The 23,712-nt window shown below is 41.4% G+C and overlaps 1 protein-coding gene across 6 annotated transcripts in view; it reads left to right on the top strand.

Annotated features, from left to right (window-relative positions):
- The window catches only part of EPHB6 (EPH receptor A7), a 73,717-nt gene that overhangs the window by 19,865 nt on the left and 30,140 nt on the right, over positions 1-23,712 (top strand). For 4 of the 6 annotated variants that reach the window (NM_001397123.1, NM_001004387.2, NM_001397124.1 and 1 more), the window contains exons 3-4: positions 13,709-13,773; positions 14,424-15,120. In NM_001397123.1, the coding sequence (NP_001384052.1) occupies positions 13,709-13,773; positions 14,424-15,120 (762 nt within the window). Of the gene's footprint in view, positions 1-3,314; positions 3,390-8,997; positions 9,062-13,708; positions 13,774-14,423; positions 15,121-23,712 lie in introns of those variants that run through there. The other 2 variants (XM_046939764.1, NM_001397125.1) reach the window with 2 other exon arrangements.

The following is a 23,712-nucleotide window of genomic DNA, read 5'->3' as shown; positions in this document are numbered from 1 at the left end:
AAACCCACACTCCAGGAGAGGGGAAAAGGAAGAAGGGCAGGGAGATAGTAGATGGGTCTAAAAACAGCAGTGGCAGCGATCTGAGGAGGAACGTTAACTTACTAAATATGATATCAGAATGCAAGACAACACAATACAACACAAATGGAATCGAGGCCAACAAATCAAAATGAGAGAGAGAGAACCAAAGGCCTTACTCTAAAGCTGCAGGCAAAAAGAGCAAGGCACCATGTGCTTCTCTGCAGCAAACAAAGAGAGAGAGGCTCCTGAGCTGCCAGAACTCCGCCTCTCTTCCTCTGGGCGCAAAGTCCTCTGGGGAATGCAGCCCCTTCCCTCCCCCTCCGAGAACCAAGCACCCAGAAACAGTGGTCCACAGAACTGGAACATTAACTCTTTAACTCTCATTGCTTTACATGGTGTTACGATGTGGAATACTGACAACAGCAACAAAAAAATAAAAATCACAAAGCCACAACAACAGGGCAACATTCAGTGAGCTGAAATCAGGAATTTTTGCCCCTTCCATCTGAACCATTTGTGTCATATAATATACTGTCATATAATATATAATGCTTTGCATTAACAAGAAGAGGTAGCCTGTGTTAAGCCAGCAGAAAAGGAGACAAGGTGAAAACAGTGATGAGAAGACAGAAAAGTCAGGAAAGGAAGGAAAAAAGCTAAGAAAAGAGGAGAAGGAAAAATAGATGATAGGAGGAAGGATTGTGAGAACAGGCTATAAGATGGCAGCTATGGGAGCAAGATGTAGAAAGTCAGAGGTTTTTTTTTTTTTTTAATCTTATTTGTTTCAAGAAGTATCCTTGCAGCTGCATGTGCTCACTGAACTGCACTACATTGAGATGAATGCTCATCTCTCTCACACATGAAAGCTTCTGAAAAAGAAGAGGAATCAAAGGGAGACAAGGAAGGAAAGACCTGGAGGGACAGAAAGGAGAGCAGTGGAAATTGAAGAAATTTCAGTCAGTGAAGAATGGAAAGAAAAAATGGGTTTTTTTTGTTTCTTACAGTGAAGTCTTGCTAAATTATTCCTCTGCTTAATAGGAGCAGAGGGAAACAAGGGGGAAGTTCAGAGGAAATAATTAACGTAACAATATGACAAATCCTTAAATATTTGAAACTGTTCTTTACTGATTTTTTTACGTGATTTTAAGAAGTACAGTGTTGTTATATGCTTGTGTAACTGGTAGAAGGAACTGAGATACAGAAGGCAGGGGAAATGTCTAAATATGAAGTAACTCAGTGATGCCTGTAAGAACATTTTCAGAATCACTCCTGTAATCTTTCAGTCATGAAAGACTTTAGAAAATACTGTGTGATACAACCTCACAGATCACATTTGTGATAGAATAGGGCAGTTAAGAAGCGCAGCTGTCCATAAGCTGAAGTACAAACCTCAACTCAGTCAGGGAAGACAGAATCTTATGTTGTAACAGTATTATGTCATCCTGGGATCACACTGCAAGACTAATTTGCATCACAGATGTATTTCTGTTGCAGTCAAAGGGCAAATAACAATTATGCATTGGTGGAAGGAAAATAAATGATTACCATGTAAAAGACTTTAGTTTATTACACTTATCCGTAAGAAAGAAACAAGGGCCATGGACATTTTGTTAACTTATGATTATATGTAGTAGAAACTTAAAACTTCAGACTAGACATTTAAGTTGAGAAAAATAAGGAATATTCACTTTGGTCTTTAAGAAACCTTACAAAAATATTTTAGTGTCTAAAATACTCTAAAATACGAATATTCTTGGTGACTGGAAAAAAAGGTAACATCACATCCATTTTTAAGATGGGTAAAAAGGATGATCCCAGGTACTATCAACCTGGGAGTCTCACCACTGTTGGGAGAAATCATGGAGCAGATCCTCCTGGAAGTTATGCTAAAACACATGGAAGACAGTGAGGTGATACGAGAGGACTAGCATGGCTTCACCAAGGCCAAATCCTGCTTGATCAACCTAATGGCCTTTTATGATAGTGTAACTGCATCAATGGACAAGGAAAGAGCCACTGATGTCATCTATTTGGACATCAGTAAGGCCTTTAACAGTGCCTTACAACACCCTTCTCTCCAAATTGGAAAGATAGGGATTCAATGAGTGGACTGTTCAATAGACAAAGAACTGGCTGCAGGACTGAATCCAGAGAGTTGGTGATCAATGGCCCAATGACTGCATGGAGATTGGTGATGAGTGGTCTCCCCCAGAGGTCAGCGCTGCAACTGATACTCTTTAGAATCTTCAATAATGACATTGACAGTGGGATCAGGTGCACCTTCAGCAAGTCTGCTGATAACACCTAACTGCAGGCTGCAGTCAACACACTAGAGGGATAGGCTGCCATCCAGAGGAACTTAGACAAGCTTAAGCAGTGGGTCCAGGTAAAAACTCATGAGATCCAACAAATCCACATGCAAGGTCTTGCACCTGGGTTGAGGCAACATCCACTACTAATACAAGCTAGAGGATTAAATGATTGAGTACAGCCCTGCCAAAAATAACCTGGAGATACTGGTGGATGGCAAGCTGGACCTTGTCAGCAACATGCCCTCACAGCCCAGAAAGCCAGCCATATCCTGGGCTGCATCAAAAGAAGTTGGTCAGTGGGTTAAGAGAGGTGATCCTGCCCCTCTGCTCTACACTGATGAGATATCCCTTGGAATACTGTGTTTGATGTGGAGTCCTCAATACAGAGGAGGCACAGACCTGTTGGAGCATGTCCAAAGGAGGACTACAAAAATAATTCAAGGAACACCTCTCCTGTGAGGACAGACTGAGAGAGCTAAGACTGTTCAGTCTGAAGAAGAGAAGGCTCTGAGGTGACCTGACAGTAGCCTTCCTTTCAGTAACTAATGGGAACTGAGAGGAAAAGAACAAGGGGAAATGGTTTCGAGCTTAAAGAGAGCAGATTTAAGTTAGATGTTGTAACAGTAAAAAAGATAAATGTGATAGAACTGTGATACAAGAGATGTAATGACAAATAGACGAATACAATAAAATAGTGTTATAAAGGAAGGAAAAAAGACTGTTCATCTATCTCTGAAGATCTAGGCTCACAGAGGAAAACTCCACCACGGAGGAACTACCTGACAGAGGCCCTTCCAGAGTGGCAGTCAGCCCTTAAATGGGGTCTAAGAGATGTGGAGCCAGGCTCCACCCCTTCTGGTCACACATGAATTGCCTTCACCTGTGCTACCAGGGCTGACCGGGTCCTTTCCCCAGGTGCTCAATCAGTGGTTCAGGTCATGACTCAACAGTTACCATACAGATATAAGGAAAATGTCTTGTCCGGCAAGGGTTGTGAGGTGTTGGAGTAGGCTGCCTGGAGATGTTGCGGGTGTCTTGTTCCTGGAGACTTTCAAGGTGAGGCTGGACTAGGTCCTGGATCAACCTGATTTATCTGTGGATGTCCCTGTTCACTGTGGGGAATTTGGACTAGGTGGTCTTTAAAAATCTCTTCTAACTCTAAGGATTCTATCATTCTGAAATATGTCTCAACACTAGCAGAAGAGAATTGACTGTATGGGTAAAATCAGTGAAGGCAACTTTTCTTCTAAGATTTTCTGAGATGTTTTTGTCTCGAACAAAGCTTTGAAATTTTCTGTATCAGTGGAAAAACAATATTGCTAACAGCTTGATACAAGTAGCTAAAGAATAGAAGGAGAAGCTGGAGAGCGGAATAGAAAAATAGCTGAAATTTTCAAACCAGCATTGCATACATTCTAAAGAGCGCTAATACTACTTATGCAGAATGCTTTTCAAATATGATGAATGCAGTACCGTTTTACAGTACCTATTTGAACTTTAAATTCCTTAGAACTAAAGAAGTTCTTGCATGCACTTTAAAATATTGTTTGCTGTTGTTAGTGATAAATTTTGATGCATAAAAAGAAGTCATTAGGCTGAATTAATTTGATAGAGTTCTAGACTGGAAAATATCAATCCAAAATTTTCCAGAAATGATTTGTGGAGTAAAAAACTATTTGAAAGGCAAGTATGAGTTAAAACTGCTTTGAAAATCAAAGACATTTGTAAACTTGTTATTTCAACTTTACACAATGACATTAGATTGCACAGTGTTTCTCATTAGGATTATATTTTACAGCATCTGTGGCTCCTCAGGAGTTTCTGAGATTTTAATTTCGGGAGGTGTGTTTTTTTTTTTTTTTTTTTTAACTACATACTGGATGATAAAAATGTTGATATTGTTTTTCCTTGATTTTGAAAAATTCTGAAATAAAAATGCATAGAAATATTATTTCTATGAGTAGCTACTCATATATACTTGGTATTTCTCTGTACAGTTTGTCATTTAATATTTCTGGTAAATTTACCTTCCTAATCATAAATGGTAGGGAAGCACAGAATTTAGAAATGATTGATAGGCTACAGTCAAAATATGGGATAGTGAATCATAACTTGTTAATTAAATAGCTCTTATTAAGGCCGACAATTGTATTTTCTGTGGAATATTGGTTTTGTTTTGATTGAGTTATAAATGTTTACAACAGTAAACACAAGCAGAGTTCATTTTGCAGTACCAAAGAAGTGATGTATTCTGCGTGTGACTGTATTTATTTTACAACAAATGATCCAGATTGTTGAAAGATTGGACAGTCTTTCTAAATGTCCTCTGGAAGATCAAGATACAGAGAGGATAATATTGCTGCTTTGGTAACTACTTTTTGTATTAATGTGCCTCCTTAGCAAAAGGGAAATATGGACATAGAGGACTGTGAGTTCAAGTATTCTTATTTAATTATTATTCTACCTTCTCTATATACTGTCATACATCTTAGGTTGTTTAAAGCAGCTTAGTGATTGCTAAAATTGGTTAAAATTGAAGTGGAGGAAAACTACTTTTCAAGGGTGATCTTCTTAGTAAAAATGCTTGAGAGAGATGGAATCCACCTCACAAAGCAAGGCAAAGATATTTTTCACAATTGGATGGCTAACCTCATATGGAGGGCTTTACACAAGGAATGATGTAGGAGAGAGAGTAAGCAGCAGCCCTGTGAAGAAGTGACTGTCAGAGAATAAAAGGCACAGGGTGATGTGATAGAGAAGGTGTCACAAAGTCAACAAAATGGGGTGCAAGTAATGTCACCTCCTGCACTTGCTTGTAGGCAAAGAAATTCCTGCAGGGCATTGTTATGGAAAAATTCCCTCAACCTTTTCTTGGAACACAGCATACTGGGGTGTCTCTGTTAATTGCCTGTGGATTAATGCACATATTATCTGGAATTAACAAGATGAGTCTAGAGAGGTGTGTGCTGTTGCAGGGCTATGAATGTGCTGGAATCACAAAGAAATGGTGAGGTGTTTCCTGTAACTGGAATGTTGCAAAGGAGGGATACAGTGTCTCCAGGAAGGACAGGCTGGGAAGACAAGTAGTGGCTGTTGCTCTTTGCGTGGGAAAGTAGCTGGAGTACTTAGGACACTGCCTGGGGATGCATGAGGAGCCAGTTAAGGGTTAGGATTACAGACGAGCATAGTTTGTTTGCTGCAAGCCATCTGACCAAGAAGTAAAGTAAATGAGGCCCTCAACGGACAGATAACTCATGAGGCTCTGATCCTCATTGGGAACTTCAAACACCCAGATATTTGTTGGAGGGACAACACAGCAGGACAAGCAATCTGGGAGGCTCCGGGAGTGCATTGGTGATAAATTCGTCCTGGAAGTGACAGGAATCATTGAGGAAAGGTGTTGGGCTCATATTTGCCAAAAAGGAAGTGTGAAGGTCAAAGGCAGCCTTGTTGGCAATTATCATGAGATGGAGGAGTTCAGAATCCTGAGGGCAGGCAGAACAGTGAAAATCAAGCTCACAAGTCTGGATCTTAAGACAGTAGACTTTGATCTCTTCAAAGATCTTCTTGGAAGAATCCTGTTGGATAGGGATCTGAAGGGAGGAGGAGCCCAAGAAAGCTGGGATATAATATTCAAGGATCATCTCCTCCAAGCTCAAAAGCAGTCCATCCCAACGAATAGGAGATTGGGCAGAAACACTAGAGACCAGAATGGATATGAATGAGGAACTCCTGACCAAGCTCAAGCACAAGAAGACAATCTACAGAGAATGGAAGGAAGAATGGGTAACCTGGAAGGAATACAGAGACATTGTCAAGGGAGAACATTAGGAAAGCTAAAGCCTTAATAGAATTGAATCTGGCCAAGGGTGTCAAAGACAACAAAAAAGGCTTCTGTAAGAACATTGATGACTAAATGAAGACTAATGCAAGTCTGGGTTCTTTGCTGAATGAGTTGAAAATACAAGACATAGAAAATGCTCAGGCACTTAATTTGTTCTTTTCCTCGGTCTGTACTAGCAAGACTAGCCTTCATGAGACCCAGAGACCAGGGAGGAAGACTGGAGGAAGGATATATCCTTAGTGGAAGAAAACCAGGTCAGGAAATACTTCAGCAAAGTTGACATTCAGAAGTCCAAGAGTGCTGATGGAATGCACCCATCAGTGCTAAGGGATCTTGCAGATGTAGCTGTGAGGCTACTCTTGATAATCTTTCATCAATCGTGGTAATGGAGAGAAATGCTGGAAGACTGGAGGAAGGCAAATGTCACTCATGTCTTTGAGAAGGGCAAGAGGAAACTGTATCATATACTTGGAAATATGATGGAGATGTTAATCCTGGAAACCATTTTGAGCTACACGAAAGAGAAGAAAATTGTCGGAAGTAGTATGGTTTCACCAGGGGAAAGTCACACTTGAGCAACAAGATAAGCTTCTATGATTAAATGACTAGCCTCATAGATGAGGAGGAGGTCATGGATATTATCTTCCTGGACTGCCTTTGACACTGTCTTCTACATGATTCTCATAGAAAAGCTCTGAATATACAGACTGGATGGGCAGACAAGTTAGGTTGATTGAACACGAGTTAAATGTTCTGCACCAGGGTTGTGATCAGTGGCACAAAATCTAGACAGAGGCTAGTAATTAGTGGTGTACCCCAGGGATCCCTTCTGGGTCCAGCTCTGTTCAATATCTTCATTAACAACCTGGATATTGGAGCATAGTATGCTCTCAGCAAGTCTGCAGATGAAACAAAACTGAGAGGAGTGGCTGACACACCGGAGGTTATGCTGCCATCCAGAGGGACCTGGACAACCTGGAGAAATAGGCTGACAGGAATTCCATGAAATTCAGCAAGATGACGTGCAATGTACTGCATCTGGGGAGGAACAATTCTGGGCACCAGTATACATGCTGAGGGCTGATCACCTATCTGGAGAACAGCTTAGTTGTAAACACCCTGGGGTTCTTGGTAGTCACCAAATTGAATGTATACCTGCAGTGTAGCCTTGTTGCTATGAAAGGGCTGCATCAGGCAAAGCATTGTCAGCAGGTTGAGGAGAGTGATTTCCTCCCTTCTCAGCAATGGTGAGGCCACACCTGGAGTACTGTGTTCAATTCTGGGGTCTTCCAGCACAAAGAATGATATGAAGCTTCTGGAGAAGCTTTCCTGTCCCAATAGAGAGCCATGAAGGTGATTAAGGGGAATGAAATCACCATGAAGGGGATTAAGGGGACTCAGCCTATGAGAAAAGGCTGAGAGAGTTGGGAGTTCTTAGCCTAGAGAAGGCTCGGGGAGATCTTATGAATGTATGTAAGTACCTGAGATGCAGAATGGACAGGCTTTCTTCAGTTGTGTTAGGTGACAGGACTGGAGATGGTGGGCACAAACTGAAACATGGTAGGTTCTGTCTGAACATCAGGAAATATCTCTTCATCAGTAATTGAACAAAATAACATGTTACTTAGAGAAGCTATGTGTCCCCTTCCCTGGAAATATAAAAGGTTGTCCTAACATAGGTCTGTGCAACCTGCTTGAGCAGAGAGTCGGGCCAGATGGCACCTAGATGTCCCTTTCAACCTAAACCATTCTGTGAAATACCACTGACTTGTTATATACAAAGGAAGGTTGTAGTGGATACTAGTTTACTTGAAGAGGGGAAAAAAAGAAAGTGAAATTACCTTTTTGTCATAGAATCACCAAGGTTGGAAAAGACTTCCAAGATCATCCAGTTCAATTGTTCACCTACCACCAACATCTCCCCACAAAGCCATGTTCCTTTGTACAACATCTAAATGTTTTTTGAACACCTCTAAGGGCAGTGACTTAACCACCTCCCTGGACATCCTGTTCCAGTGTCTGACCACTCATTTGGAGAACAGCTTTTTTTCCTCATATCCAACCTGAACATCTCTTTGAGGCCATTCTCTCTATTCCTATCACTTCTTACGCAGGAGAAGAGGCTGACCCCCACCTCACCACAGCCTCTTCTGTTGTAGAGAGCTATAAGGTCTCCCCAAGCCTTCTCTTCTCCTGACTAAACAATTCCAGTTCCCTCAGCTGCTGCCCATGAGACTTGTGCTCCAAATCCTTTCCCAGATTCGTTGGTCTTCTCTGGACATGCTCCAGGCCCTCTGTCTTTCTTGTAGGAAGATGCCCTAAACTCAACACAGTACTTGAGGTGCGGCCTCACCAGAGCTGAGTACTGGGAGACAATCACTTCCCTGCTCCTGCTGGCTACACTATTTCTGATACATGCCAGGATGCCACTGGCCTTCTTGGCTATCTGGGCACACCACTGGCTCATGTTTAGCTGAGTGTCAACTAACACCCCCGGGTCTGCTTCTTCCATGCAGTCTTCCAGCTACTCTGCCCCAAGCCTGTAGCATTGCCTGGGTTTGTCATTGCCAAACAACTGGAGGAATCCACAGTGGGTGTGCCTATGCATTTATTTTGTATGTGTGTTTATCAGTGAGCGAGAGTGTCTGAATAGCAGCAGCTGGAGTGGGGGTGCAAGACTTGAGTGCTCATGCATTCAAGTGCCAGCAAATGGAGAAACCATATACCCAGAGGTCAGTTACTGGATGGTCAGTGTTTGAGAGCAGTTATTTCAGGGATATGTATAGTATATAAATGCAAATATATATTTCCCACTAACAGACCTGCATCCTGACCAACCGGAAAGGTGAGCAGGATGAGGCCATTGGTGGTGCTGTCATGACTGGTGAGTGTTTCTGTCTGTGCTGATCTTCTTGGCTAGACATATATATGGGTAGTATCTACATGTTTGGATATATGTGCCTATTGAGAATTCACACTCAACCTTGCTATCAGTTGGACCTGGGGGACATTCAACCACCGTGTTGATTAAACTTGGGCGCACTGAGCTGGATCAGACTTGCTTCTGACAGATAACTGGAGTAAGCAGAACTTAACAGTGTTTTTGGACAAGACCAGAAAATGGTTTCTCTTTCCAGAACTCTCAGAATATTCACAGTCTTTCCACTTGTTCATGTTTAGATGTGGTCATGAAAGGAAGAATAAGCCCAGTAATATTTCAGTTATTTTCAAGAAGTATGTGAAGCCAGAAGGCTATTCTGCTCATGCATTAGGTGGCACAACAAAGCAAATTTCCTGAAGGCTGCATTTTATCTTAGTGCCCTTTGCCTTATCTACCAGTGTACACATAAACTTGGAAATACTGAGAATTCAACTGGATGAGGCCTAGAGCATACTGTAATCTAGCTTGGCCATGAGAAGGATGTACATATAACTTGTACACCTCTGTTCCATCTTGTTTCATTCTGTGATTCTATGGTTTGGTCATTCTTAGCACCACCTTCTAAAACCACAGGTAAAGGGATTGTTTCTCTGTCTTCTTAAGATCAGATTTAATCTCTGGCTATGGATTGGCCTAGACTTGGGTTGTATAACTCCCTCTTGCACCACTCCACTGTTCAAATGCTGAGGGCAAGTGTGTTTCAGTCCAGAAAGCTATGAGCCCACCTCTACCATCAAGGATGTTGTCCCAGAGTCAGTCATTCTTGGGTGAACTGTCATCTTCTTGCACCAGGGCAATATTCTGCCTATAACACAAGCAATATAATTCAATGTCTTGCTGAAAGCATTGAATAACCTAGAAGGTTATTAATATGCCTGTTGTGATCTGTAACAGTGACTTCCAGTCTCCACCCAGTTGAGCTTTATGTTGACATCGTAATACAATGCAGATGAAGAGATTAGTTTGTGTTTTAAGAATAGGCTGCTGCCACTACTAGTCTTTGGGATTTTTACCCTTTCTGGCCTGTAAGAGCAGAAAACGTTGAAATGAGTATGTAGTTAATTCTGAACTTGCTTTAGGAAGAGTACAGTGAATCTGATTGTTCTATTAAAGATCATACTTTTTCTTAATTTAGGGAAGAGAAATCTAGGAGGATCTCTCCTTAGCTGTTTTTATTTTCTTTAAAATAACAGTCTTCATAAGAAACTGGAATCCCATACTTAGAAAAATTAGTAAGATTAAAGCAGGAGTCAAGGGAGAATTTTGATCATCTCTTGTGTTTAAAAACCTCCAGACGGCTCAGATATCCTGATTATTCCTCAGTTTTAACCCAGAGTGGAATAGCATTACTTTGGTGCTCTGAGATTATGTAATTAAATGTATCTAGCAGCATCACGAACTGTCCTGTTCCCGGGAGTGATCTGCTGATTGCAAGACCCTTGGTTTTGAATGAGATAGAAATGGTGCAAGCTGTTTTTTTTTTGTTGTTGTTGTTGGTTTTTTTTTTTCCAGACCAATAAATTCAACTGAACAGATCATCGCTGTCCGTGCTGATGCACAGCAGAATACTGATCTGGCTTGGCATGCTGAGAATATGGACTAATACATTAGTACTAATGAATTGGCAGAGTGAAGGCTTACACATGTACACTGGCATGTAGTCATCTGTTCTGTTAAAATATTATAACAGTCCCTTGTCATGGGCTTGGCCCATGCCACCTAATCTTCTCCTAAACCCTAGTGGACAGACTGGATACAATCATACGGTTCTGTGGGTTTACATGTTTACATGGCCTTTAGCCATGGTCTGTACATGGTCTGTACTGTGTCAGTTGTTCTCAGAATTAAACAGCTTGTTAGATTTATCACTGTGTACAGCCAGTGAGGCTGGGGAGTTGATTTGAGGCATGCAACCAGTAGGAGAAGAGGAAAAACAAAGGGACTTTTGTGCACTTTTTAATGCTTACTAACAAAATACTTACTGTGAGATGTACAGTTATGTGCTTCAGGCAGCCTCTGTCTCTCTGTTTGTGGAATATTCATGTGCTTGATAAAACATACCTTGCTTAGTAATGAGAAGCCATCTGGAAAATATGCCTCCCGCTAGTCATGGCAGAACCCAAGCTACTGAGCAGGTTTTTTCAGTCTTCTCTCTTTTCCTGACTTTTCTTACTTTTTATCCATCTTTGTCTGCACTAATCTTTTTTTCTCTTTTATTTTCTCCCAGAATTTCCATGGTATAGTTGCATTACAATTTGGTAAAACAGATGGACTTAGAAATTATTAGAAAAAAAAAAGTGTAAAAATGACCTCATTATTTCAGCATATCAGCATATTTCAGCCTTGGGAAATTCAGGCCATTTGATCTCTCCTCTGTGCCTGGGAAGATCATGGAGCAGATCCTCCTGGAAACTATACTAGGGCACATGGAAAACTAAGAGGTTATTGGTAACAACCACCATGGCTTCACTAAGGGCAAATAATACCTGACAAATTTGGTGGCCTTCTACAACAAGGTTACATTAGTGATGGATGGTGGATGAGGGACAAGCAACTGACACCATCTGCCTTGACTTGTGCAAAGTACTTGCCATTGTGTTACACAGTATCTTTGTCTATAAATTGGATAGACATAGATTTGGCAGATGGACCACTTCATGGATAAGGAATTGTCTGGATGGTCATACTGAAAGGGTTGCTATCAATAGCTTGATGTTTCAGTGTAGACCTGTGACAGGTGGTGTTCCTCAGGGACCAGTACTGGGATTAATGCTATTTAACATCTTTGCTGGTGACATGGACAGTGGGATTGAGTGCACCCTCAGCAAGTTTACTGATGATACCAGGTTGTGTGTTGCAGTCGACATGCTGGAAGGGGGATACCACCCAGAGGAACCTTGACAGTCTTGAGCTGTGGGCCCACGTGAACCTTATTAAGTTCAACAGGGCCAAGTGCAAGGTGGTGCACCTGGGCTGGGGCAATCCCAAGCTCAAATACAGGATGGATGGAGAACAGATTGAAAGCAACTCTAATTAAGAGAACTTGGAGTATTGGTTGGTAACTTAAACATGAACTGACAGTAGTTAAAAGGGGGCCAACAAGAAAGGCAGGGAAAAACTCATTATTCTGGAATGTAGTGATAAGTCAAGGAGTAAAAGCTTTAAACTAAAGGAGGGTAGATTTAGAATAGATATTAAGATGGAATTATTCACTATGAGGCTTGTGACGCTCTCGAACAGGTTGCCCTGAGAAGTTGTGAACTTTAAAGTCTCTTCCAACCCCAACCATTCTGTGACTGATGTGGACCAAATCCCAAGGATCCCATATAGTGATTCACAGATAGTAAAACTTGCAATCTATAATCTGAAAATAGAAGTCTGCATAAAAGATGGGGTAATCATGTCCTTAAAAACCACTTATGAGATAATTAATAAATACCATGTGTAAATAAACTGGATATTGCAGTTGTTTCTCTCTTCCAGTGTTTTCTGTTTTTTTTAATTTTACACAAAGCAGAAGGACTGAAAATTTGAAATTTAAGTAAGAGAAAGAAAGGAGAGTGACTTTCCAGAATTTAGGGGGAAAAAAAAACAGTTACTTGTACAGTGTATATCAACACACATCAATATCTATTTGTCTGAATCTTTTTTTTTCCTTCCATGTCCCACTGTAAATGTACACAGAAAAGTACACATGCTTGCATAACAGTATTTTCCAGGGCATTTACGGACCTGATATAAACTGCTACAGAGTACTGTACACATAGCTTGCACTGTTACACTCTGTTCTATATTGCTTTGTACCTGAACAGAGTATACCATCTCCAAGAACAGTGAAATCTAGTACCTGTCTCCAGTGATAGATTCATATTCACAGACTAGTTCAGAAATGCAGACTAGTTCAGGGAATTAGTTAGGCCTGTGAAATTCTGCATGTACTCTACTCTTGAGCAAATAATGCAAGAGACTGTTTAATACTGAGCTTCTGATGAAGCTGGACATGCAGCCTAATACCCTCTTCCAGAACAAAGTGAATACATAACAAATTCAGTTTTCATCCTAAAATCCCACCACAGAAATTTGGTTCCAGAGTTGGAAACAAACATGTTTTGGCTTAGTGTCCATATTTACATATGCAACTAAAATGCACAACCATGGTCCTATGGAATGCCTGGCATACGTTCATGTAATTAATCTTTCTGTTCTGCTATTTCCTTTTGAAAAGGAGGGTGTTCTCACCTGTACTGCTCATAACAATAACTGTTCAATAATGTGACTGTGCTTACACTTTGCCTGGTAGAGATTTTGTGTGGCCAGAGTATTTCCAAACAACTTACTAACCATGGCATAGGCATGATCGTGTGCCCTATGCTTCTGCATTGGGCATGCTTAATTTCCTAGTATAGATGGAAGCTATTGTATTTAATCTCAAAATATGAATGTATATTCTGGATATGTAGAAGCTCTCTACAAGAGATGCCTTCTTTGATTTTAATTGTCAAAGATAATTTGTGAGGGACAGATAAGATGCCAGACTGACATGGAAAGCACAACATACTTTTTTTATTTAATCTTTTTTAATATAAACAGAAATACTTCTGGATACAACTGGAGAAACCTCAGAGATTGGCTGGACCTCTCACCCTCCTGATGGGGTAAGAATTTCCTTTGCCCTTTTTCATAACATCATCTCTGCTGGGAAGGTGTGCATGCAGCTGATGAAGAAAGGGAGGCTGGAATACACAAGACTTGCTGTATGGTTTTTGTACTTATGAAGAACTTGAACATATTTTGTTCAAACCAGATTACTATAAAGAAGAAGATACTGGGTATGATACTACTGCTTTTCTCTCTGCTTTTGAAATACTTGTAAGGTCTCTATCCAACCTTCCACTCAGAACAACTGATGGAGTTAGGTAGGAGAGACTGATGCATTAATGTTTTCTCCATAGTGATCTCTTGTTTCTCTGTCTTGTTTGTGTTATGCATGTATGTAGAGATAGGGAAGTAGTGGGTAAAGATGTGACTCTCTGACTTTAAGATTCTCAATGCCACATGACAATTTTGCATGAGTTATATTTCACAACAGTTCTTTCCTACATGCTTTAACAGCTCTTCTTTACCAGGTCATACTTAGTCCTGTCTAGTGCGTTGTTTTGCATATGACAGCAGAAGGTTCAAATTTTACCATAAACAGGACAAGTAGAAAGAAAAAGGGAGAAGGTCTGTCTTCTATGTCTGGTGCAGCTGAACACCAAATTCCTTATTAAATTTTGTATATTGTTTGTTCTTTTTCTCTTTATAGTGGGAAGAAGTAAGTGTCCAGGATGATAAGGAGCGCCAGATCCGAACCTTTCAAGTTTGTAACATGGATGAACCAGGTCAGAATAACTGGTTGCGTACTCACTTCATAGAGCGACGTGGAGCCCACCGAGTCCATGTCCGCCTCCATTTCTCAGTGAGGGACTGTGCCAGCATGCGTACTGTGGCCTCTACTTGCAAAGAGACTTTCACACTCTACTACCACCAGTCAGATGTCGACATAGCCTCTCAGGAACTGCCAGAGTGGCATGAAGGCCCCTGGACCAAGGTGGATACTATTGCAGCTGATGAAAGCTTTTCCCAGGTGGACAGAACTGGGAAGGTGGTAAGGATGAATGTTAAAGTACGCAGCTTTGGGCCACTCACAAAGCATGGCTTCTACCTGGCCTTCCAGGACTCAGGAGCCTGTATGTCCCTGGTGGCAGTCCAAGTCTTTTTCTACAAGTGTCCAGCTGTGGTGAAAGGATTTGCCTCCTTCCCTGAAACTTTTGCTGGAGGAGAGAGGACCTCACTGGTGGAGTCACTAGGGACGTGTGTAGCAAATGCTGAAGAGGCAAGCACAACTGGGTCATCAGGTGTTCGGTTGCACTGCAATGGAGAAGGAGAGTGGATGGTGGCCACTGGACGATGCTCTTGCAAGGCTGGTTACCAATCTGTTGACAATGAGCAAGCTTGTCAAGGTGAGATGCCACTTTCCCACCCCATATATAGACACTTTTTTATTCTTTCCCTGTGATAACATTTGGCATTTGCCAGAAATTCACAGAGCTAGAAGATGAAATAATTTCTCACGGAGAATGAGTGATTACTATCAGCTTCTTCTCCTTATGATTACAGTTCCTCAGACTACAGTATCAGGGACCATATCCTGGAGCCAGGAATGCAGTTGGAAACTCCATTCAGGCCTTAGTTTAAGCTGCCACCACAGCGAGCTTGTTGGGCTATATTTCCAGAATGAGAAGTTGTAACTAGACGGCTCTAATGTGGTTCCACTTCTTTATGAATATGCAACAATATTACAGGAGAGATGTCACATGGAGCAGAGCTGAGGTCAGATCTAATATAACCTACCATCCTAACTATCTTGGGCCCTTTTGTTGGTGCTCTTGAAACCAATGGTAAAAAAAAGAAGGGGGAAATGGCAGCATCCTGGTCATGCAACAAGGAACATGGATCAGAGATCTGTGAGCCTGACTTGGTAAGCAACAGTGATAACTGTATTATTCTTAGACCTCTAATGTGCTCTCTGCCCCGAGGCTGATTGTACATTGTGTGAAATGTTTGTAAGAGTAAGTAGAATAAACTGGCCATCTATACGTAATGGTATTTGGCCAAAACATAAATACTCAGACTAATATGTTGACTGCCTTCCTATTTCAACCTCAAGACAATCCATTAGACCAAACTGTGGCTTATCTTCCTTATAAATATTATGTATAATGTCATTTTCATTCTTCCTTGGTTTTGATATGTATCTACTCAGCATCTCAGCAACATAAAATGTTGCTACACCACAATTAGTACTCTAAAAAATTAAATCTAATGTGGAGCTTGGTTTCAGCTGCAGACACAATTTTTAAGTTGGACTGTAATTTATCCAAGTAAGAGTTTGACTGGGACATTGATAGTACAAGTATTCTGGTTAACACAAAGTTCAAATCCAATAGATTGTTAATGGTTGTCATTATATTACACACATTCTGGTTTTATGAAGTGGTTGGGGTTATGCAAAATAACATTATTAAAACACAGTTCATTGTGCTGGAGATTTATGAAAGGAATTAAACTTAGTACTGTTTATTTGTTTATTCTTTGAGAACAATTAAAATGTGTATGTCTTTTTATCTTGCTCATCCTGAAAGAAGTGTAGCTACATTCACACAGTGCTGCTCTTAAAAGAGAAAACTCAGTCAGTCATATAGCGGCTCTACGTGGCACTACCATTGTTGTCTTTATCAGTACTGTGACTAATCCAAAATCCAGGTGAACTACCAGTCAAAAAGTTAGTATCAGATAGTATTTGTAAGCACTCAAAAACTATGGAAATTAGAATGGGCAAGTAAAAATGAGGATTTTTTGAAAAAATCTTATAGATTCTCAAACATTCTGGCTTTTGTAGGCTTCAGTGGACACAGACACTCCCCTGCAGCCCCACTACTGCAGGAGCTGGACATAGATGAGAACAGGCAAATATTTTAAGTATTACAGTTTATCAAACTGCAGAACACTACTCCTTATTAGTTGCTTCTTGAGCATAGAATAAGCAAAGAAAAACAACCAACTAGTGAACCTTAATGTTAGAAGATGATTTTTCTCCTCACGTTTTTTGTAAACTCTTGGGGACCGTTCCTGAACTCTTATGCTAAAAAGAAGTTTCTCTCCTGTCAGAATGAAGCAACATTCAGCTAGTGCAACTTGTCCTCTTGTTTATCTTTGTACAGTGTCATTTCCAGTACTTCTTCTCTTTGTATATTCTCACTTCTTCCTAAGAACTAAAGGATTAGATATGTGATTATATAGTGTTCTATATGAAATAACAGAGCAAAAGCAGTAGTCTAGGAGCAGACCTCTACTAAACATCCTGCCTAGAACTCTTTTTATCAGGACTGAAGAGTGAACTAGGAATAGGAAGGAGAAGTAAATTCCCTAAAAAAGTCTCTTCTTTAGTAGAAGAGTGTGTTGGCATTGCCTTCTTCCTCACCACATGGAAGTCCATGGAGTCCTTCCTGGAACTACTGTTGCCTGTTTATTTAGTACAAAGAATCTGACAAGAAGCATTCAGAGTAGATAGAAAGCCCTTCTACTTCTCTGCTTCCTACCATCAGTTAAGATATTCTTTCATTCATGAGTTTCTTAAGAGGGCCTGATGATTCTTAATATATCGCAAATTTCTCCAGCTAAACAGAATGGTGAAATGACATCTAATATCAGTCAGCCCTCAAGCTGATATGGTGTGGGGGAGCATCACTTTTCACTTTATCTAAGTGTAATTTTTTCTTCTGCAGAACAACCAGAGAGGAGAATGGCAGGTTAAAGAAGAAAAGGGAAAGTTGGAATCTTGTTTTATTTTTTTCCTGGAGATGCATGCAAACAGGGTGCCTTGGTGGGACAGATCACATGAGTGGAATGTGGTCATGGATGGCTATGTCATCCTCAGGAAAGACAGGCCAGCAAGGCAAGGTGGTGGTGAGCAACTAGAATTCATTGAGTGCTGTCCTGGGGCAGATGAGGAGTGAGAATTAAGGGGCAGGCTGGCATGGGTGATACAGTTTTGGGAGTATATTACAGGCCACCAGACCACAATGAGGAAGTTGACGAGGCCTTATACAGGCAGGTGATAGCAGCCTCACAATTACAGACCCTGGTTATCATGGGGGAATTTAACTACCCTGATCTCTGCTGGAAGACATGCTCAGCCAGTCATCCACAGTGCAGGATGCTCCTCCAGTGCACTGATGATAACCTCCTGATGCAAATGGTGGATGAGCCAATTAGGGGAGGAGCACTGCTGGATCTTGTCCTCACTAAAAAGGAGAATCTGGTTGAAGTCCGGAAGGTTGAGGTCAGCCTTGGTTGCAGCAACCATGAGGTGGTAGAGTTCAGGATCTCACATGGAAGGAGCAGAATACCAAGCAGAATCACAACCCAAGGCTTCAAAAGGGCCAACTTTGGCCTTTCCAAGCAATAGCTAGGGGAAATTCTATGGGACAGGGTACGTGAATGTAGAAGGGCCCAAGATAGTTGGCTAGCATTCAAGGAACGCTTCTTCCAAGCTCAAAATCAGAGCATCCCAACAGGTTGAAAGTCAAGACAGGGAGCAAGGAGACCTGTATGGTTAAATAAGGAACTGCTGGGCAAACTCAAGTGGAAGGGGAGAGTCTACAGATCATGGAAGGAAGTGTTGGCCACTTGTTAGGAATATAAGACTGTTGTCAGAGGATGTAGGGAGCAACTAGGAAAGCTAAGGTCTCCTTAGAATTAAACCTTACACAAGGGGCCGAAACAACAGAAAAGGCTTCTTCAAATACATTGCAGATAAAACTAACGCTAGAGGCAATGCAGGCTTACTGATGAATGAGGTGGGTGCCCTGGTGACAGAAGATACAGAGAAGGCAGTTACTAAATCTTTGTCTATTCTGCTGGAGACTGTTCTGAAGAGCCCCATACCCTTGAGACCCCAGAGGAAGTCAGGATCAAGAAGTTTGCCTCAGTTGATAAAGACTGGGTTAGGAACTAATTAAGCAAACTAGACATCCAGAAATCCATGGGTCCTGATGGAATGTACCCGCGGGTGCTGAGGGAATGGGTGGAAGTCATTGCTAGGCCACTGTCCATTATCTTTTGTAAGTCATGGGGAACAGGAGAGGTGCCTGAGGACTGCAGGAAAGCAAATGTCACTCCAGTGTTCAAAAAGGGCAAGAAGGATGACCCGGGTAACTACAGTCTGGTTTGCCTCACCTCCATCCCTGGAAAGGTGATAGAACAGCTTATCCTTGGTGCTGTCTCTAGGCATATCAAGGATTACAGGTTCATTAGGGGAAGTCAGCATGGCTTCGCCAAGGGTAAGTCATGCTTGACCAAGCCTTTTATGAAGATGTAACCAGGTGGATAGATGATGTTAAAGCAGTGGATGTGGTCTATCTTGATTTTAGTAAAGCAATTGATACCGTCTCACACAGCATTCTTGCAGCTAAACGGAGAAATTGTGGTCTGGATGATGGGGTACTGTGGTAGATTGTGAACTGGCTGAAGGAAAGAAGCCAGAGAGTTGTGGTCAGTGAGACAGAGTCTAGTTAGAGGTCTGTATCTAGTGGAGTCCCTCAAGGGTCGGTATTGGGGCCAGTACTCTTCAATACATTTATCAATGACTTGGATGAGGAAACAGAGTGCACTGTCAGCAAGTTTGCTGATGACACAAAACTGGGAGGAGTGGCTGATGCACCAGAAGGCTGTGCTTCCATCTAGCAAGACCTGGGCAGGCTGAGTTGAGTGCGGAGACATTTAATAAAATACAACAAGGGCAAGTGTAGAGTCTTGCAAAAAAAACCCCAGGTACCAGTATATGCTGGGGACTGACCTGTTGGATAGTGTTGTAGGGGAAAGAGACCTGGGGGTCCTGGTGGACAGCTGGATGACCATAAGCCAGCACTGTGCCCTTGTGGCCAAGCTATTGGTGTCCTCCAGTGTATTACAAGGGGTGTGGTTAGTAGGTCGAGAGAGGTTCTCCTCTCCTTTACTCTGCCCTGGTGAGACCGCATCTGGAATATTGTGTCCAGTTCTGGGCCCCTCAGTTCAAGAAAGACAGGGAACTGCTTGAGAGAGTCCAGCACAGAGCTACAAAGATGATTAAGGGAATGGAGCATCCTCCTTATGAGGAAAGGCTGTGAGGGAGCTGCGTCTCTTTTGCTTGGAGGAGACTGAGGGGTGACATCATTAAAGCTTATAAATGTGTAAAGGGTAAGTGTCAGGAGGATGGAGCCAGGCTCTTCTCAGTGACATCCAATGATAGGACAAGGGGCAATGGGTGCAAGCTGGAACATAGGAGGTTCCACATAAATATGAGAAGAAAATTTCCTTACAGTGAGGGTGATAGAACATTGGAACAGGCTGTCCAGAGAGGTCGTGGGCCCTCCTTCTCTGGAGACATTCAAAACCTGCCCAGCTGCATTCCTGGCTGACCTAATCTAGGTGTTCCTGCTCCAGCAGGGGGACTGAACTTGATGACATTTCAAGGTCCCTTCCAATACCTGACAATCTGTAATTCTGTGATTCTGTGATTTTTGTCTTGTGGGCTTTTCTGCAGCTCTAAGGGTTTTTCCTCACAGAGGGTCTGGAATAGAAATTTCTGAGTGATAAGGTCATCTTAGGTTATTGGCTCTCATATTACTCAACTCATTGGAAAATCTCAAATTCATAGATTCATTTATGGAAGCAGTTGCTCCTGGATTCTATTCCCACAAATCAGTATACAACGTGATATGTTTCTTGCATTCACTGCCCACTGTTTATCATGGGCTCTTAACTAAAAGTCCCATGGGTTACCAGATGCTTTTGCAAATAGTACTTAGAATTAATGACTAAAACATCATTTAGAAAATATTTCAATGAGAATGTCTTGGGGAAAGAGAAGAAATGACTGTTTGATAAAGTGCTAAGCTAACACTTTCAAATGAAGGAGTAAGGTGAGCTTTGAACTTGAAAACTCATTAAAATAAAGCTATTAATTTAATAATGTGTTTCTCTTCTCTTTTTCCCTTCTGAAGGCCAGAATACAAATTAACTCCAAAGCAGTTCTGTCAATCAAGTTCTATATGTTTTTCTTCTGTCTCAGACTAGTATCTAACACAATGTTTGCCTCATATCTTTGAAAATGTGCCATTACTGCATCCGTGTATTCCTACATCTGCAATTGCCTACCAGCTACTCTGCTGCTTCTGTATCTCAGAGAATCAGCGTTTCTTCTTTTACCCAGTTTTGATCTCTGAGGGAGAAAAGATGACAGAAATATAAGAAAGAACACAAATTGAACCATACTTTGAAAGGGATGGAGTGGTGGGAGCTACTTAGATTGTGACATCATGAGATATAAATATACTTACTGAAGTCTCCTGGTTGAAGTTAGACTGCTTTGCCCCCTTGTTGGGTATCATAACATATGCAACTTCTGCAATAAGGGTTTAGTAATGGTGGAGAATGAAGGGGCAGCCTCTGTTGGAAGAGGTTAGGGGCTTTCCTGCACTGGACACAACTGTTTCCAGATGATTCCACAAGAGCCCAAGGACAGGACACAGCTGAACTGATCAGACATACAGCATTTCTAGAAAAGCATGTTTAAGGGAAAAAATACCAGACAGAGAGAGAAAGAGGGAATAAAAAGAGTGAGAAACTGCAGAGAGAATGATAGTCAGAGGAGAAGGAGGAAATACTCCAACCACCAGAGTAGATATTCTCTGCAGCCTGTGGTAGACCCAATGCTTGAACAGGGAATACTTCGTGAAGGAACTGCAGCCTGTGGAGAACCTATGCCAGGGAAGGGGAAGAGTGTGAGAGAGAAGGAGTTGCTATGCGCTGACTACACACCTCTCATCTTCCTCTGTGCTTCTGGGGTGAGGTACAAGATTTTGGTGGGAGGGAGTTACAAAGAGGGAAGGAAAGGTGTTTTAACGTTTGTTTTTGTTTTTCAACTTCCCAAATTTATTTTAAAGAGCAGTAAATTGATTTTTCCCAAGACAAATCTGTCTTACCCGTGATAATAATGGGTAAGCAATCTCCCTGTCTTCATGTCAATCCACAAACATTCTTATCCTGTTTTCTCCCCATGTCTTGCTGAGGGTGGGGAGTGGCTGGGTGGGTGTTTGGCTGTCTGCCAATGTATAATGAAGTAAGCTGGAGAAGATAAAATTGCTATTCTGACTGTAGAATGAATTACAACCATATTACTGATAATTCCAGGGGCTAGTATCAGTTATTAAACCTTCTCCATTAAACCCCTTCATGAAAAAGGGAGAGAGATAGGGGGAAAATTTTTAGTAATGTACCGGATTCACAAGGTTTTGGCAGTGGGGGGACTGCAGGGCTGATTTCTTTGTGGAGAGATCAGGAGCCTACCTCATGTTGGAAGGGGCCTGTCCCAGCTGATATTAACAAGAACCCAATGCTGAACAGAGCTGAACCATCTTTGTAACTACAAAACACCATCCCTCTTTCCAGCTGATCCATTTTACATCTTTGTCTTGCATTGTCTTCCACTATTTTAGGAGAGCAAGCAGCATTACCCATACCAAGTTATCCTTTTTTAAACTCCGTGCTGATAATGTTTTGCCTAGAGTCATTCTCATGTGAGGCCCTCTGCACAGCCAGTTTTCCCTGGCTGTGATCTCAAATACTCCCATATTCCTCCCAGTTAGACTCTAATATCAGCTCTGATACTCTGTTCATTTTTTATACTCTCACATCTAATATTCTTGCTGTCCCACTCTGTTTATTTGTTGGACTACTTTACCAACAGATTAGATAGGTGAATGGACTCACTTTGAAACCACACAGTCACTAGGTCCAATGCAAGTAAAGGGATGGGTGTCTGATTTTTCAGGAATAAGTCATTATCAGATCAGGCAGTGATGCAAACCATGTCCTAAGGCTCCCTAACACTGTCTTGAACTGATGTAATAGGGCAGTGGTAAAAGGTTTGCATATATGTTCTGTGATTAGAGAAGAGTGATATGTGGGCAATGTGTGTTTCCTGTCCAACTTCCTGCTCAAAACAGCCCCAGAAAAAGATCAGACAGGTTTCTCAGGGCTTTATTTTAGTATGATCTTGAATATCCTCAGGAGTGGAAACCGTTAACCTCTCTGAGGAAATTTTCCTTGATGGTTGTGATGGTGGAAAGAATTTCTTTGTACTTTGTCAGAATCTTCTGTGTTTCAATTTATGCCTGTTACCTCTCATCTTTCTACTGTGCACAACTGCAAAGAACCTAGGTCTGTCTTCCCAATAAAGTCTTTGAAGACTTTGGAAAGCTGCTTCTAGATTCCTCAAGCCTTTTCTTCTTGAGAAGAAATTCTAAATAAAATGAAGTTTCCTCAGCCTTTCTTCGTAGAGCAGTTGCACCAGTTGTATGAATATATAAGTGGTCATCTGCTGAACTTGTTCCAGTTTTTCAACAGCTCTGAGGGATCCAAAACTGGATGTAGTAATTTCAGTGCAGTCCTAAAAACTTTGCATCTCTGCTGGATAACTGTAGGGGTGTGGGGCTTCTTTCATTGAATCCTACAAATGCAATTTAATAAGAAATATTTTCAGATTACTAAATGTATCAATAGCCAGTATCTACGCCAGTAGATCTCTTCTGCCCTTTTCTAGATTTCTTTCCATCTGACTTCCCCAAGCAGTTGCCCTCTAATATTGTTGTGCTCTCTCCTTCGTAGTATGACAGCAGCCGAAAACAGTCTGGTGACTTGGAGAGGGTGTTCTGATTAAATCCCATCCAGTGATGTTTGTTTAACCTTCCCTTACTCTGTTGCTCAAGAGATTTGAGCATGAGAATGTGGCTGTATTAACTATGTATGTATGTATTGGGCAGTTTTTCTTGTAAATCTTTTCTGGTCTAGCAGTGGCTCCCTAGATGCACCACCCTTTATCATTGTTATCTATTTTTATATATTGATCTTCTGAAGAATAAAAATATTGATCTTCTTATTATTGAAGTGAATCAGAAAGTTTTGTTAATCTAGTAACCTGGACTATTTGTCTTCCTACACTTGCAGTCAGA

This window comes from Gallus gallus, chromosome 1 (genome assembly GCF_016699485.2).
Source record: "Gallus gallus isolate bGalGal1 chromosome 1, bGalGal1.mat.broiler.GRCg7b, whole genome shotgun sequence".
NCBI lineage: Eukaryota > Metazoa > Chordata > Aves > Galliformes > Phasianidae > Gallus > Gallus gallus.
Note: the sequence above shows the minus strand (reverse complement) of the source record. Positions and strands in the feature narration are given on the sequence as shown.